This window comes from Typopeltis vanoorti, chromosome 6, assembly GCF_054136105.1.
Source record: "Typopeltis vanoorti isolate ZY-2024b chromosome 6, IOZ_Tvanoo_1.0, whole genome shotgun sequence".
Classification (NCBI taxonomy): domain Eukaryota; kingdom Metazoa; phylum Arthropoda; class Arachnida; order Uropygi; family Thelyphonidae; genus Typopeltis; species Typopeltis vanoorti.
The window spans coordinates 93006580-93022942 of record NC_143554.1 but is presented as its reverse complement, the minus strand read 5'-3'; the positions used below and the strand labels follow the sequence as shown (position 1 = coordinate 93022942).

General features: G+C 34.0%; 1 protein-coding gene across 1 annotated transcript in view; it reads right to left on the bottom strand.

Moving 5' to 3' along the window:
- The window catches only part of Ankle2 (ankyrin repeat and LEM domain-containing protein 2), a 181885-nt gene that overhangs the window by 13761 nt on the left and 151761 nt on the right, over positions 1-16363 (bottom strand). The window contains exon 11 of the mRNA XM_090394536.1: positions 7795-7802. Within this exon, the coding sequence (XP_090250662.1) occupies positions 7795-7802 (8 nt within the window). The remainder of the gene's footprint in view (positions 1-7794; positions 7803-16363) is intronic.

The following is a 16363-nucleotide window of genomic DNA, read 5'->3' as shown; positions in this document are numbered from 1 at the left end:
TACCAGTCATTATGGATCACATACGCATCCTCATATGCTTCTTATCTATCATATCTTTCAATGTAATATGAATGGTATTACAATTTTAATATGCACTTCGCATCCATGATAAACTTAAAGTCTATAGACGTCTTTGTCGGTAGCGTGGTTAATAGAAATGTTAAATACCACATTTCATTCAGCAAAAGCAGAATTGCTTTGCCAGTAAAAATGATCCAATTAAAACCAAAATTGAATCTTGTGGAAATATTCTAGTGTGTAACATCAATTTCAAATTAAGTTCCATCCATCAGTATGGAGTTATGTATATAATTTGGAAAATTTTGTTCCTGTTTTTGCTCCTACAAATGGGCTGATCTCAGTAAAAATTTGTGATGGATGGCTCAACAGATTTTTTGTAAGGATTTCAGATACCAAATATCATTAAACTAAACCAGAATCCATGAATAACATATATTGTGAGAGGTGGACAGAATAAATAGTTGTTGGAGAAAAGAGCAAAGCTAATAATAATGGCAAATATCTGTTGGATTTCTGCTCTCAGGACATGGATTGGTTATTACTAACACCATGTTCCAACATAAAAATGTGCACAAATTCACATGGAGAGAAGAGGCAAGGAATAAGAAAAGTCTCATTGACTATGTTATTATTGATAGTGATGTTTTCTCCCTTGTGCAGGACACCAGAGTGTACAGAGGATTTGAAATTGGAAGTGATCACTATTTAGTCTTGAGCAGGATAAAATTGAATTTCATATTACAAAGAATAACATGTAAGAAAGTTTTAAAGCGAATAAAAGTTGAGTGAGCATCTCTTAGATGTGAACTGTAGACTAAAATACACAAACATTGTTGAAGAAAAAATGAAAGAGTTTGAGAACAGGAATCAAACCCGGGAGATTCAGTGGCAAGCCTTGAGGAAAGCCCTGATTGATTCAGCTAGAGAGGCATGTGGTGAAGTTGTCTGCAAGGATAGAAAAATTAGAACTCCATGGTTGACACAGGAAGTTAAAGAGGCAGTGAGGAAAAAGAAGAAAGCATATCAAAAGTTCCTGGCAAATTAGTCAGCTTGTGCTCTTAGAGAATACAGAGACAAATGTAAGAGAGCTAAACAGTGTGTAAAACTAGCTAAACAAAAGTCATGGGAGGACTTTGGCAAGAACATAGAAAATAAATATCAAGAAGGTGGCAAAATATTCTGGGAGTTGTTGAAGAAGCTCAGAAATGGAGGAAAGAGTGCTGAAAGGAATTAGAGATGATAAAGGTGACATGAAAACATTGAAAACTAAAAAGATATACTTGATGTATGGAGTAATTACTGAAAAACTGCTAAATGAAACAAGCAGTGATGACAGCACAGTGATAAAAAACATTGATCAGGCATACAGTCAGGAATACATATCCATACTTGAAGTAGAAAAAGTCATCAAAGGCTTGAAATGTGGAAAGACAGCAGGAGTAGATGATATTCCACCAGAAATGCTGAAGTATGGTGGTATAAAAGTCTTACAGTGGCTGCACTGCATAGTTCAGAATGCCTGGACAGAGAGACGAATTCCTGATGATTCGAGTAGAGCTCTCATAGTACCCATATATAAAAAGGGAAATAGAACTGAATGTGAGAATTACAGAAGTATATCCCTACTGAGTGTTCCTGGTAAGATATATGCTAGTATACTTGAGAAACGTTTGAGAAGAATTGTGGAAGAAAAGCTTGGTGAAGAACAAGCTGGATTCAGGTCAAATAGAGGCTGTCAGGATCAGATCTTCACTTTACGACAAATAGTGGAGAAATCATGAGAATATAACAAAGATCTGTATTTAAGTTTTGTCGATTTGGAAAAGGCATATGACAAGGTGTCAAGAGAGAAGCTATTCAATGTGCTACAGTTATATGGTGTAAATGGGGCATTATATCAAGCAATACTTAGTCTTTATTTGAGTTGTAAGTCAGCAGTTAGAATTGAAGAAAGTACAGGAAGGTGGTTTAAAGTTAAATCTGGTGTGAGACAAGGATGTACATTATCCCCTCTTATTAATTATCTATATGGATCACATTATGAAGGAAAGTGGTATTAAACCTGATATCAAAATTGGAGATGTTAATGTCAGCTATTTGCTTTATGCGGACGATGTTATACTTCTAAATAAATCCACTACAAGTCTGCAAGATTCTCTGACTAAGTTGTATAACTGTTGTAATAGATATGTTATGAAGGTCAGCAATAAAAAGACAAAGACAATGAAAATAGGCAGAATCATTGAAAATGTCAACTGTGTTGTGAATGGAGAACCTGTGGAACAAGTAAAACATTTCAGCTAATTAGGCACAATTTTTAGTGAAGATGGTAAATTAAATATGGAAATAGACAACAGAATCAACAAAGCTGGTATGGTAGGAAGTCGGCTGAATAAATTCATATAGAATAAGAGAGAAATTAGGCGGAACACTAAATTAGCAGTATACAAGACAGTGTTGAAACCTGTTTTAACTTATGTATCTGAGAGCTGGGTCAGAAGTAAAACACTTGACCAAAAACTAGAGACCGCAGATATGAGAGTTCTGAGAAAGATTAGAGGCATGAACAGATGGCATCAATGGCAATATCATATTAAAAATGAGGATATTAGGAAAGAACTTGACATTGTCAGCATCCAGGAATGCGTTAGCAGAGCTAATCTCAGGTGGTATGGTCACTTAAACGAATGAGCGAGGAAAGATTAGCAAATCAAGTGTTCTCTTCCACGTTAGCAGGAAAACAATTCAGAGGAAGACCAAGATATAGGTGGATTGATACAGTACAAAGTGCCTTAGACGATAGAAATATAAGATCTGATAATGTTAGCATCTTGACAAGTAATAGATTGATTTGGAGGAAAATTGTAGATAGGAAGTTAGTAATGATGTAAATTTTTCATGTAGTACTATCATATCCTGTACACCCCTTAAGGGTACATGGCAGGAAATTGATGATGATGATGCTATAATGTGTACTACATGGATAGTAACCTTTCTTGGTTTCCAGAGAATTGTTAGTATGTTTATTTTTTGTTTCTTGATTATCCAGCTATTTCTGTTCTCTGTTGAGAAATAGCTAGATAATTGGGTATATCTTGGGGGGGGGGGGGAGGACAGTGTTCAAGAGTTACTAAACTAATCTCTTTTTTTCTTCCTTTTTTGCCATCCGACTTCTAATTAAAATAAGTCTTTTTAACTATTCAGATTATTTGTGAGCGTTGTCCTGGTGCTACCGCAGATTTAAAGAAACAGATAGAAGCCATATTTGAAGGTAAGTTGAATTTTGTTTTATCTTAATATAAATATGTTTATAACAACATATTTTGATAATGAGTATACCTGATTATCAAAATTTGTATACCTCATGACAATGGAGTGTCATGAGGTATACAAATGATGACTTAATTGGTATGAAGTTCTGAAAGAATAATTCATAAAAAATTAGATAAATACTGAATTTGTATTGAAGTATACCATTGTTGTGTCGACTCTCCTATGTTTTGCGCTCTCTTTTATCTCTTATGTGTATATATCACTCTATTCTATCTTTCGCTCAATAATTCCTATTTATTCTTTTCTTATTTCTTGTTTAATACCATTTACTTTAAACTTTTATCTCACTTAATTCAACTCAGGCCGAATCCCTGACAAGAATGAAGCTGTTGGTTTGTGAGATAAAGAAAATGCAAATGGCGGATGCCTATTTCTTTGTCTCAGCACTGGTTCTAACTCCTTATTCAAATTCAGAGAAATTTATTTATTTTTGCTGTGCCATCCTGAATCCTAGATTATACTAAACTTGTATGACCAAGGAGTTAGAATACAGTCAGCATTCACTCTTATCAACTATATTTTTCCAATTTGCAGTCATGACCCAATATTATCTATTCTCCTGCCTTTTGAGGTTCACCAAATTTTATGAGCAAGTGCAATAGGTTCTAAGTTTAGGCAATACAACATTTATATTTAAACAAAACATTTTAATTTCAAGAAAAATACATATAATACAGATTATAACACTGAGTCAATCAAAGCTGGGTAGAGAATTAGCACTCATATATACAATTACTTTATTCTTTCTATAAATCTCAATCTGAGAAACATATTTAATAACATTTAATACACTTAGTCTCATTGTGCTACTCTAGTTAGTCAATTCCATTCTCAATATGAATCAAATTCTATTCACTCACTTTTCTCTGACAATCCTATTCAATATATTTATAACAGACTTAATTAAGAACTAGTAAATCTCTCAAGGTTAATTCATGAAACAACTTTCTATATCTCTTTCAATTTTAGCAGTAATTTCTAGATTCTATCTGCCACATAAACTTTACGTACAATATTCGGTTTCACTCTCAATCTATCATTTTACTGTCCTAAGAGTCTCTCGTAGCACATACAATGAAATCTTCCTAATCATTTCCACTAGATAGAAGATATAAAATTTTGCACCTTACCAATTGCTGGTACGTTACTTTGGCCACTTCCTTATCTCGTCGGATATCTGCCTTTTACGACTACTTTACTTCACGCATTCTCAGGATGTTCACTACGGATTCCCTCTGTACTTCATAGTTGGATGTTTCTGTAGTCTTCCACAAATATAGTCTGCTGGACTAGTTTCCGACTGGCAGGCTTCCTGGTCATTCTTCCGATATCTCCTTGAACAAAGGAAAACTACGTGGAGGCTCCACACCAGCCAGACCTATGAGGACTCAGGAACACAGTAGCAGGAAAACGTCTAAAAAGCCCTGTCTCCAGTGTTACATGCACTCTTAAGCATCGCACCACTCCTTTCTCTTTCGTCATCGACATCTACATCATCTTTTTTCACGGCACTTAGCGCCACACGCGGAATCCTCTCGTAACTTACGGAGTGGGGGGGAAGGCACTGTGCTTACTAATGGATATGCCTGTACACAGTATTACGTGTTTCTGAAGGTGACCATTTCGCATTTTTGAATATTATTTCTCTCCCAGCAATTGTCAGGTACTTACATAGTATTTGAGACTAAGCAGCCATACATAATAAAATTTCACAATACAATATAATATAAAAGACATAAAACTAAATTAAGATTGCTGTATGGAATTTGATTAATTCGTTCTGGAGACCCAAAAAAATAAATAAAAAATTATATAATTTCTTATTACGTTTATTTATAATAACAGTAATACATACATACACAGTCTTGCATTTTCATCAGTCAGAACGACTTGCAATTGACTATCAAGCCTAATATTACTTAATAAATAAATATTTTATTACATCTGCGACTTTCTTGAATGGAGAAAGAACATATTGAAGGTTAATGTCCATTATGTTTACTATGTAGTGACTTTGTTGAATAATATATTAAGCTCTAATCTCTATTACTTTCATGTGCATTATAGTACAATTCTTAAGGAGAAAGAAATAAAAACCTAATTTGTATTACAATAACTTAGTTTTGGGCAACAAGCAAGCTAATAAGAGGACGATCGGTTAATGAACATAATCCGTTCAAAGACGATGTTCGCTACCCGAATTGTTCGTTAACCCATCATCGATTTACCATAGATTTTTATGGGAATTTGATTAATTCGTTCTGGAGACCCAAAAAAATAAATAAAAAATTATATAATTTCTTACTATGTTTATTTATAATAACAATAATACATACATACATACATCTTCTTGCATTTTCATCATCACAATGATATATGCACTTAAACACAAGAAAGATATTTAATTAACCAAATATTTCGGTCTGGAAATAGCAGACCATCCTCAATGGTATTACAAGAACAGTTTTAAAAAAATACAAGATAGAATATTAACAATAGATCGTTAAAAATAGAACACGTCACATGATGTTATATCACTAAGTATGAAACGGAATATTTTGAAGTAGAGACATGATTGGAGAAAAAAAAAATTAATGAGTAATCTTGATTAGACTTTCCCAGATTTTTTATATAGAAATACAGTCATTACGATTCAGGTTGGGACGATGGAGCAAGGCCTCCACGCTTTCCTTTAACAAACATTCAAACCTATAACGGGATCTATGCAAGAGGCGAGTCCTAGACCAAAAGATGCTGTGGTCAGTTTCAATCCCGTGTTGAGCCAATCCAGACTTTTCGGGTTTGTTGTGAAGCATGGAGGATTGATGTTCTTGGATTCTTTTTTCAAGAGAACGTCCAGTCTGTCCAAAATAGGAGAGATCACAGTTGCAAGGAATTTGAGAAATTCCAGGAAGAGATAAAGTTGAGCATTTGTCTTTAGGAGAAGGAAAATGAGAAGACAATTTGTTAATAGGTGAATACGTAGCTGTTAAATCATATTTCTTTAAAATTCTTGCGATAGGCTCTGAAATACTGGAGATATAAGGAATAGGCACTCGACGTATTGAAACTTTGTTGTTTTGTGGAGGATTATAAGAATTGAGATGTTGAGTACTTTTTTCAGAAAAGCCATTGAGTTTCATGTGTTGTTGGATAGTAGAAAGTTCTTTCTGTAGATAATCAAAAGTAGAACAGTTAGTTTTGGCTCTTCTGATGAGGCATTTTGTAATTCCTGTTTTTTGACATGGATGATGGGCTGATTCTTTAAGAATATAACAATGAAATGCCTCATCAGAAGAGCCAAAACTAATTGTTCTACTTTTGATTATCTACAGAAAGAACTTTCTACTATTCAACAACATATGAAACTCAATGGCTTTTCTGAAAAAAGTACTCAACATCTTCTCAATTCTTATAATCCTCCACAAAACAACAAAGTTTCAATACATCGAGTGCCTATTTGAAAGCACGGAGGCCTTGCTCCATTGTCCCAACCTGAATCATAATGATTGTATTTCTATATCAAAAATCTGGGAAAGTCTAATCAAGGTTACTCATTAATTTTTTTTTTTTTTTCCAATCATGTCTCTACTTCAAAATATTCCGTTTCATACTTAGTGATATAACATCATGTGACGTGTTCTATTTTTAACGATCTATTGTTAGTATTCTAGCTTGTATTTTTTCAAAACTGTTCTTGTGATACCACTGAGGATGGTCTGCTATTTCCAGACCGAAATATTTGGTTAATTAAATATCTTTCTTGTGTTTACGTGCATATATCATTCAGTCTTATGTCACAAGTATCCTTAAAACAGCATATTTTCATCAGTCATGTTTTTTTTTCCCCATTTGTGGGACATTAAAGAATCCGTACAATGTCAATTGCTTTTCTCTCTTCTTCAGGATTTTTCGGAAGTGATTAATAGTATTGTCATAGAGATCCCCAAGCCTATTGACCTCAACCTGGTTTGGGTCCATTCTAAGACCGTTGTTCTGACATCCTCCCACCTTCTTGAAAAGATCTTTAATAGCAGATGTTGGCATTGGTCCTCTTTTGTCTTCCTCTTTTTCAGAAGAAAACACATCTCGCTGAGTTTCTTGGTGTTCTTCATTCAAGAGTTCTTCTGTCGTCAGATCATTTTCATGTTTCATTATGAGCTCTTCAATGTCATCTTCATTCACCTCCAATTCCAGATCTCTAGCAGTTGTCACAATTTCATCCATAATTTCAGGGACATCATCTCTGTCTCCTTGAGTGCAGGATGGACACAGCTTTCACCAAGCAGATTTCAACTGTTGTTGAGTGACTTCTGACCATGCGTTTTGAATGAGCCGGATAGCTTCAAAAAAAAAAAAAAACATTGCACTTGATTGAAAAAGTGAAGGATATCATAATAGAATTTCTGACCTACTAGCAAGCCTGTATATAACACCAACCTGTCCACCTGAACAAAAATCATAGAAGTATTAAAGATATATTTCCACTGGACACTATACCATTATTTGAGCATTGCATCAAAACACATTCTTCCAACTCCATGATAAATAGTATGAACAGAAAGAATGCCCATAGCAGTTTTGGCTTGCCACTTTTTTGCTTTTAGCCAACCTGTTTATAGAACCATTTGAAAAACAAACCCTTGGGGACTAGGAATTATGACCTAAACTTTGGTTTGCTTCAGTTTTCAATCTCACTTTTTATCTGATATCTAATATCTGCATCTACACTTCATATCTGAGAGTTGTTTGACTGATAGTCTTTTAAGATCATTATTATATATTTTTCTTTTTATTGATATTAATGTAATTTTAACTTGAAGTGGTGGCTAGTTTTTTTTTTTTTTCTTTCAAACCTTCATATATATTCTTATCTTGAGCCAATTTCTGAAGAATCAATATCATCAAATCAATGGGGCATTTTTATTTTGTTTATTTAGTAATGACTTCAGATTTAGTTTTGTTTTTAATAATGACTAGTTCATGTCCAGTACAGAAATCCAGCAGATATTTATCATTATTATTAGCTTTTCTCTTTTCTCCATATTTTTCTAAAACATTGCAATGTCTGAGATTCTTTCCTCTTCTGCTGTTTAAGTGGTAAACAACACAAAACCACAGATAATATATTCAGAGAAAAAACTGTTTAATGACTAGTTTCATACATCTTATTGCATTCTTATTCAGATTACAAAATTAGGTGTGTGTGTGGGGGGGGAGTTTATACAGGACAATTTCTAAATTAACAACTGTCACACACTGAGAAGTCAGACACATGGCTCATTGTTGCAATGTGCTGTGTAATTTCTGTTATAGCCTAAATAATTACTATGTAGGTCTCTGATATATGCTGACCAAAGCTGGTTTAACATGAGACCTTGGTTTTTGTGGCATTGGGTTGGACATGATAGCATTTCAATGGCTTTATCTTGATGGTGAACCATGATAAACTTTCATTTATCAAACACCAGAAGATACCTGTATACTGCAGCACATCATTCATTCTGTCTAGACATGAGGATCAAAACACTCAAAGACAGAGCATATGCAACATCCAGTGATGACAATGAAAGGCAACAAGAAATAACATATCTCAGAGATGTACTGCTAAAAAATGGCTGTAACCTTAAAAACAATTAATATTATCTTGAAAAGACCATTAACTCCACCGAATTTACAGGAAAAAGATAACTACAAAGGTGTTGTTTCATTGTCCTGTGTTAAAAACATTACAGATAAAATAGTGAATACTCAAGCAATACAACTTAAAAGTTGACATCACTCCATTACATAAAAGTGTCCATGATGTTAAGATCACTAAAGCAGCCTCGCCAACGACGTACAAAATTTTCTGTGTATGCAGCATCTACTATGTTGGAAAGACAGGTCAATCCGGAGAAATCCATCTCAAAGATGTTGAGAGAAAGCTAGCAAATAAATCAGGATTGGCTTTTCATACCACCAAAGAAAAAATTACACAATTTGGCAATGCTATACATTGAATTCAACATTTTTCATATGCAGATTTAAAGAAGAAACTGAAATGCTATGATGTCCAACCTAGGTTCTATTTTAAACCAAGCCATGCATTGGTCAGCATATATCAAAGACCTGCATAGGTAATAAATTATTATAATTTATTAATTATATATAATATATATTTATAGTATATAAGTATAGTTATATATTTATTTATATTTATATATGTATATATTATTTATATATTTATTATATAATAATATATATTTATAGTTTTATAAATTATTAATAAAACCAGTTTACATTGTAAACATCTTATCTTATCAAGTCCATTAGGCTATGACAACTCTGTATATTCAACATCTAGTTGAAGTTCATTCGATATATGACAGTTGTTAATTTAGAAATCTCCCTGTTAATATAAGCTCTTTATTTCTAATTTTGTAATTTAATTTGAGGATGGATATGACGATAAGATTTGTGAAAGTAGTCAGTTTTTCTCTCTGAATGTATTATATGTTAAATAATAATAATCAGCTTTTCTTTTTTCTTTATATCAGTCATCCTCTAATGACAATTTCCATAATTCTTCCGTAATGGATCCTTGTGACCATACACATAAATAAGCCTCATTTCCAATTTTCAAAATTTTTCCACATTTCACTTGAAATTGATTCCCATTCAGGAAGTTTATCTTAATGTTTAGTGCTGAATATTGTAACTATTTCTTCCCTTCATCGATACCTAGTGACTGAATACTTTGATATTAAATGAAACAATTTAATACTGAATAATCTAATACTCTATTAGTTCCCCCCAGATTTTGTTTATTGGTAATTCTTCAATATTTATATCCTAGTGGAGTTTTAATAATTTCTCGATTGCTTTAAGATGTTTTGCACATCACGATATATTACATCCTGATTTTCATTCTTGGATTTCTAAATGGACTTGATATGTTTAGAATGTGAACTGGTTATCTTTCTTAATGTAATATTAGTCTTGCATATATTATTTAACAGATATAATTATAGAGATTATCAAATTTCTTTGAGTACTAATATTTTGCCTCTTAGCAAGGTATCAGGATTAGAGAACTCACAATATGATACAAAGACATACAATGTGTAAGGGCACAAAATCTTCTAGCTGTCTAACAAAATGTTCTGTATCCTAACTTCATTCTCCAAAAGCCATCAAGGGTTGCTTTTGGATCCTTGATTAGGAGTGGTCTAAATAACAAAAGATACATCATAACTTGAAAAAACATTGCTTCAAAATAATCTATCACTTCTGAAGCATTGTATAAATTAAAGATACCAAGAAATTATATACTTGATTTTTTAATCCTTTATCCAAGTGTAAGCAAATAAAGTTTGTGCCTGAAGTATTTTCAGAAACAAACTTTGTCCTTTAAGGTTGTGATTTTTCTCTGTCTTACTGCATGTTTTATCTAGTTTAGTTGTATCTAGTTATGTTTTATCTAGTTTTAACTGTAGACTACTAGATTGTCCATCATAGGCAATAGGTATTTGGCCAAAGCACTGAATATTCGGTTTGAAATTTGGCCAAAATTTGTTCAAAACATTTCTTTATAAAATTTAATTATGTTTTGGCTGAATATTCAGCACGTTGGTCAAATTTAAGAATGAAGTAAGATTAAGAAAACCTGTAATAATACTTCACCTAATCATATAACTACACGAAAATAAATTAATAAATGCACGTGCATTTATTAGTTTCTGCATAGCATGTGATATTGTTTTGATTTGTTGAGAAATTCCAGTAAATGTATAAGATTATTGCTATTTTAGGATCTATATTCTTTCTTAGTCTGCATATTATTGGAAGGTGGAGGGGAATAATAATAATAATAATCATTTTAGGTATTGTTTCTGAGAAAATTCCCATGCTACTCCTCTTAACTTAAACACTATTATTACTGCTATTATAGCCTTAAACGTAGATTAAAAACATAGATTGAAAACCTTAATGATCCCAAAAGAATGGGCGGTTTTCTCTGAAAGTACTCAAATGACTACGTGCTGTTAATTGAAGCCCGACATGCAAAAAAATAGAATGGCTTAACACGCACCAAATACATAATACATACAGTCCCCAATCCTTCAGACATCACCTCCTCACGACCCACACATGACAATTCCATCATAAATCTGTCACACCACATGCTCACACCTGATGAAATCACCATCCTAAACAAAAGACTTAACTTCGCTATATCCCCTAAATACGTACCGAAAAAAGACATCATTATTGAAGTCTAAGCGAAACTTGAAAATGACTAAAAGAGAGATACTATATTCCAAAAAATAAACAACATTATAAATAGCAAAATAATAGTGAAATCCAACATTTCTCCCAACTTTCAAAAAGCCCTATTATCCTTAAAAAAGAACCCAGATATCATGATCACAAAAGCTGACAAAGGAGACACTGTAGTCATCATCAACAAAACTGATTACCCTAACAAAATAACGGCCGTCTTAAATGACCGACACACCTAACAAAAAATCCATAATGATCTCATCCCCGACCTCATAAAACAAATCAACAGCACCCTACACATCTTAAAAAGTCGAAACAAAATAGACAAAACCACAATGAGACACACAACCCCTCCGCACTACATGCACCCCTATATGTTCGGGAACATCAAAACCCACAAAGACGGTTATCCAATACGACCCCCATAGTCTACTACAAGAACACCACCACAGCTCCTTTATCACAATTTGTTGCCAAACTCATCAAACCATTACTTACAACGTCTAACTGTATGATTAAAAATATGGATGACCTATTCCAGAAAATAAATAACATTACTTCATCCCGAGATGACATCCTCACCTCACTAGATGCAACTTCATTATACACTAACATGGATGTCCCCAGGACATTAGACATCGTATACACATTACTCACAGAGGACCACACCCCTACACACACACACACACACACACACACACATACACACAAAATTAACACCAAATGGCATCATTACCTTGATCAAACTCACAATATCTGCCAATTCAACAACTCCATATATATTCAAATGTTCGGTCTCCCAATGGGCCAAAACATCAGTGGATAATTAGCAGAATTATTCCTGGCACACATAGAATCACTACTCTTGCTCCCCCCCCCCCTGCATCACCTTTTATGGCAGATACGTAGACGATATTCTATGCATTGGTAAACTCTCACACATCACCACCTTACAAACATCCCTCAACGATTATAGCAACAGACTAAAATTCACCATGGAAACAGAACAGAACAAATCCATCAATTTCCTAAACCTGACATTAATCAGAACCAACAACAAACTAGCTACGAAGATATTCTACAAATCTACACATATCGGAAACTACCTCCATTTCAATTCATTCCACCCATATTCCGTTAAAAAATCATTATCCTATCACAATTTATCAATGCTTACAAATTCTCTACCAACAGTAATTATCTTAACACGGAATTAAAGTATTTAACACAGGTTTTTAAAAATCGCAACTATCCCACACATCTAATAAACTACGCGAAGAGTACTGCAAAAACCCGTCATGACAACAATACAACCAAAACAGACTTCCTTACACGTATGGTCATCAAATTGCCATACATCCAAAACACAGCCTACAAATACATTTCCAAACACACAGAATATAAGCTAGTATTAACCACGAGCCAAAAATTAGCAAATCTCCTAAAACCCACTAAATCTCTCTCACACAAAGAAATATTCAACCACTACAACGTAGTCTACAAATTTCCTTTTCAAAAAGACTGTGACATCACCTACACTGGCTCTACCATTAGGTCTTTATGGACTAGACTACAAGAGCACTTCTGGAACATCGTAACATCAAAAATAAAAATGAAATACAGAGTACAGGAAAGACAGAAATTGCAGCTCACGCTCTTGAACTGAAACATATCCCGCAAATCGACAAGGCCATAATAATTTTCCCAAACAAAACAACGAAACAATGCTTAGAATATCTGAAACAATTGCCATAAAATGTGATGAAAACTCAATCAACGTCCACTGTTGTTGGACGATCCACAACTTACAAATCAGGCCACGCATCTGACCATTTAGCGACAACAAATGCCCTTATTTGGCAGATTCAACTTGCAGTCATGACATAGCCCTACACTCATTCTGAAAATGTTCCAATGATGGTCAGTCAACAGAAACGGTTCGCAACCCATTAACGTTCTCCCCTGCCCCAGTTTTCCCATAAGTAACCCCCCCCCTCCAAAAGCACCCTTAAACACAATAATATATATATATATATATATATAAAACTGGGTTTCCAATTTATTCTTCCTGTTTCAAACCCTCCCCCCCATGCACGCTCCCTTCCCCCCTTATAAACAACCTTCAACAGGAACATCCTAGAATCAAAACATGGTATGTACAAAATTTTTCCTCTTTTATTTTGCTTCAATACTCACCCATAATGCCCTAAAATATATATATACATTTTTTTTAAAGTAAAATTAGCCATTATTTTGTATTTAAAATAAGGGACACTCCTAAACAAAAACAGGCTATAATAGCCGTAATAATAATAATAATCATTTTATTTTGTAGGACTGTATCTATTACTAGTAAAACTAGTTGGGATGTGGTGTAGTAATTTGTTTTGGTCTGTGATGCCATCAGAGCATATGACTTAAGCTCTGTGTATTGATGATTCATGCCATATTTTGTTCTGAATGGTGATGTGAATTAATATCCATGTGCTAAACTTAGCTTGAGTGCTGGGAGAAACTCATGTTAGAAGTTTAATAGAGTGAAACAGCACCCAAGAAAGGATTAAAAATAGAGACATTGTCAAAGAGTAAAATATGAGACCTCTCTCTCTCTCTCTCACACACACACACACAAAGTAAATGAAATGTGGACAAAAGATGGGACTCCTAACTAGATGGGTCTTCCTCAATGGACACCTGTTGGCTAGAAATCCTAGGATCTGGAAGTAATAATGTTTCTCATATTTTGGAAAGTATTATGCAACCATAAATTAAAGTTTCCAAGAAATTATATACTTGGTTTAATCCTTTATTCAAGTGTAAGCAAACAAATTTTGCATCTGAAATATAATCAGGACTAGGGCAACTCGTATATAGAATCTAATGACTTCACATCACTTGCCTTAGTATCCCATAATGCAAAGCACATATCCTTATGGGTATATATAATGCTATGCATCATGGGAAGGTCACTACCCAGACCGATTTCAACCTTTATTGAGGTCTCGTCACTGGGAGCCAGACCCAGAGGTGATACTAAGGTGGAAGTAATGCAGAAGTCACATAACCAACGAGACCTCAATAAAGGTCAAAACTGGTCGGTAGTGACCCTTCCCATGATGCATAGCATTATATATATCCATAATTCTTTCTTTTAGGGTTACACGGTGATCAGCACTCATATTTGTAGATTTAGGGACTCAAAATCTCAAATCTCAACAAAAATGATGGCTTCACCATTTCAAGAATGTGGAGGACCCATCTACAACCTGTATAACATCCTAAACTAGCATTAGAAAAATTTCCACTACAAGAAGACAACCTGGTGACTTGGTGAAGTGTTTAGAACATTCAATAGCAACTGAAAGAAATCATTTTGTAACTATCCAGAATATTAATACATGAGGACTCTAACAGTTTATTGTAGTTGCATTTATCTATTTATGTGTGTATATATACAGGGTGTTCGGGATAAATTTGACAGTTTCGTAAGGAAAAAGAAAATCTTCTTTGTATCTATTAAATTTAATGAATTGACAAAAAAACATTACAGGCAGAGTTAATTACAATACTATCAACAAGATTTACTCAAAATAACCACCATTAGCATCGATCACAGCTTCAATTCTGCTTCGGAACCTCGAACAAGCTGATGCTACAGTCTCCCTGGGAAGGGCCGCAAAAACTGTTTTAATTTTATCCATTAACTGGGCTTTTGTATTACTGGAAGTGCGATTGGTGTCTTTTTCAACTGCGCCCCATACAAAATAATCCATGGGGTTAAGGTCTGGGGAGTTTGGAGGCCAAACATTTGGACTGGTGAAGTCGTAGAAATTTTCAGACAACCATTTTTGACTTTTCCCAGAGGTGTGGCAAGGGGCCGAATCCTGCTGCCATACATACGGCCTACCATTGGCTACCCTTGTTATCCAGGGCTTGACTACAGTTAGCAACTCCACGAACAAAGCCCGAATTCCAATGCCAGGGTTCTTCAACACCTGTTCCTGCAGATTTGCGAGGAATTCTGCTGTACGAACGCAATCAGATCGTCTGCTAGGGATCTTTCTTCTTGCTACATCCTCGTAGTCACCATTGCAAGTCTCTAGTTCATGCCTGATTGTTTTTACTGTATTCAGGGAGCATTGGGCAGCAGTCGTAATATCCTTATTTTGATGGCGGGCACGAATCATCATGATACAAGTTATTCTCTTCCATGATTCAGGTGGGTTCCAGCTATCCATTCTTTCTGACATCTTGTATATGAATGAAGAAGGGTCCAAACTTTTAAATGAAGAGAAGTGTGTGTTAATACATGTAACTTACGGAAAAATATAATTAATTATAAATATGTCAAATTTATCCCGAACACCCTGTATATATATATATATTTTTTTTTTTTTTTTAATTTTTTAATTTTATTTTATTTAATTTTATTTTATTTATTTATTATTTTTTTTTTCTTTTCTATCACTAGAGGTCAGGCTAGAAAAAAGATTTATTAACTGCGTAGATTTAGCTTACTGATATAGAAAGCATGAGCATGTAGCTTGGTTCTGCATACAGTTGTATTCTTCTGATGATGACCTCGATATAGAGGTCGAAACGTCAAGTTTATTTTATTTGTAATTAATAAAATAATCTGTTTAACACGTGTGTTTTTGAGTCCCTAAATCTACAAATATGAATATATATCCATAAGGATATGTGCTTTGCATTGTGGGATACTAAGGCAAGTGATGTGAAGTCA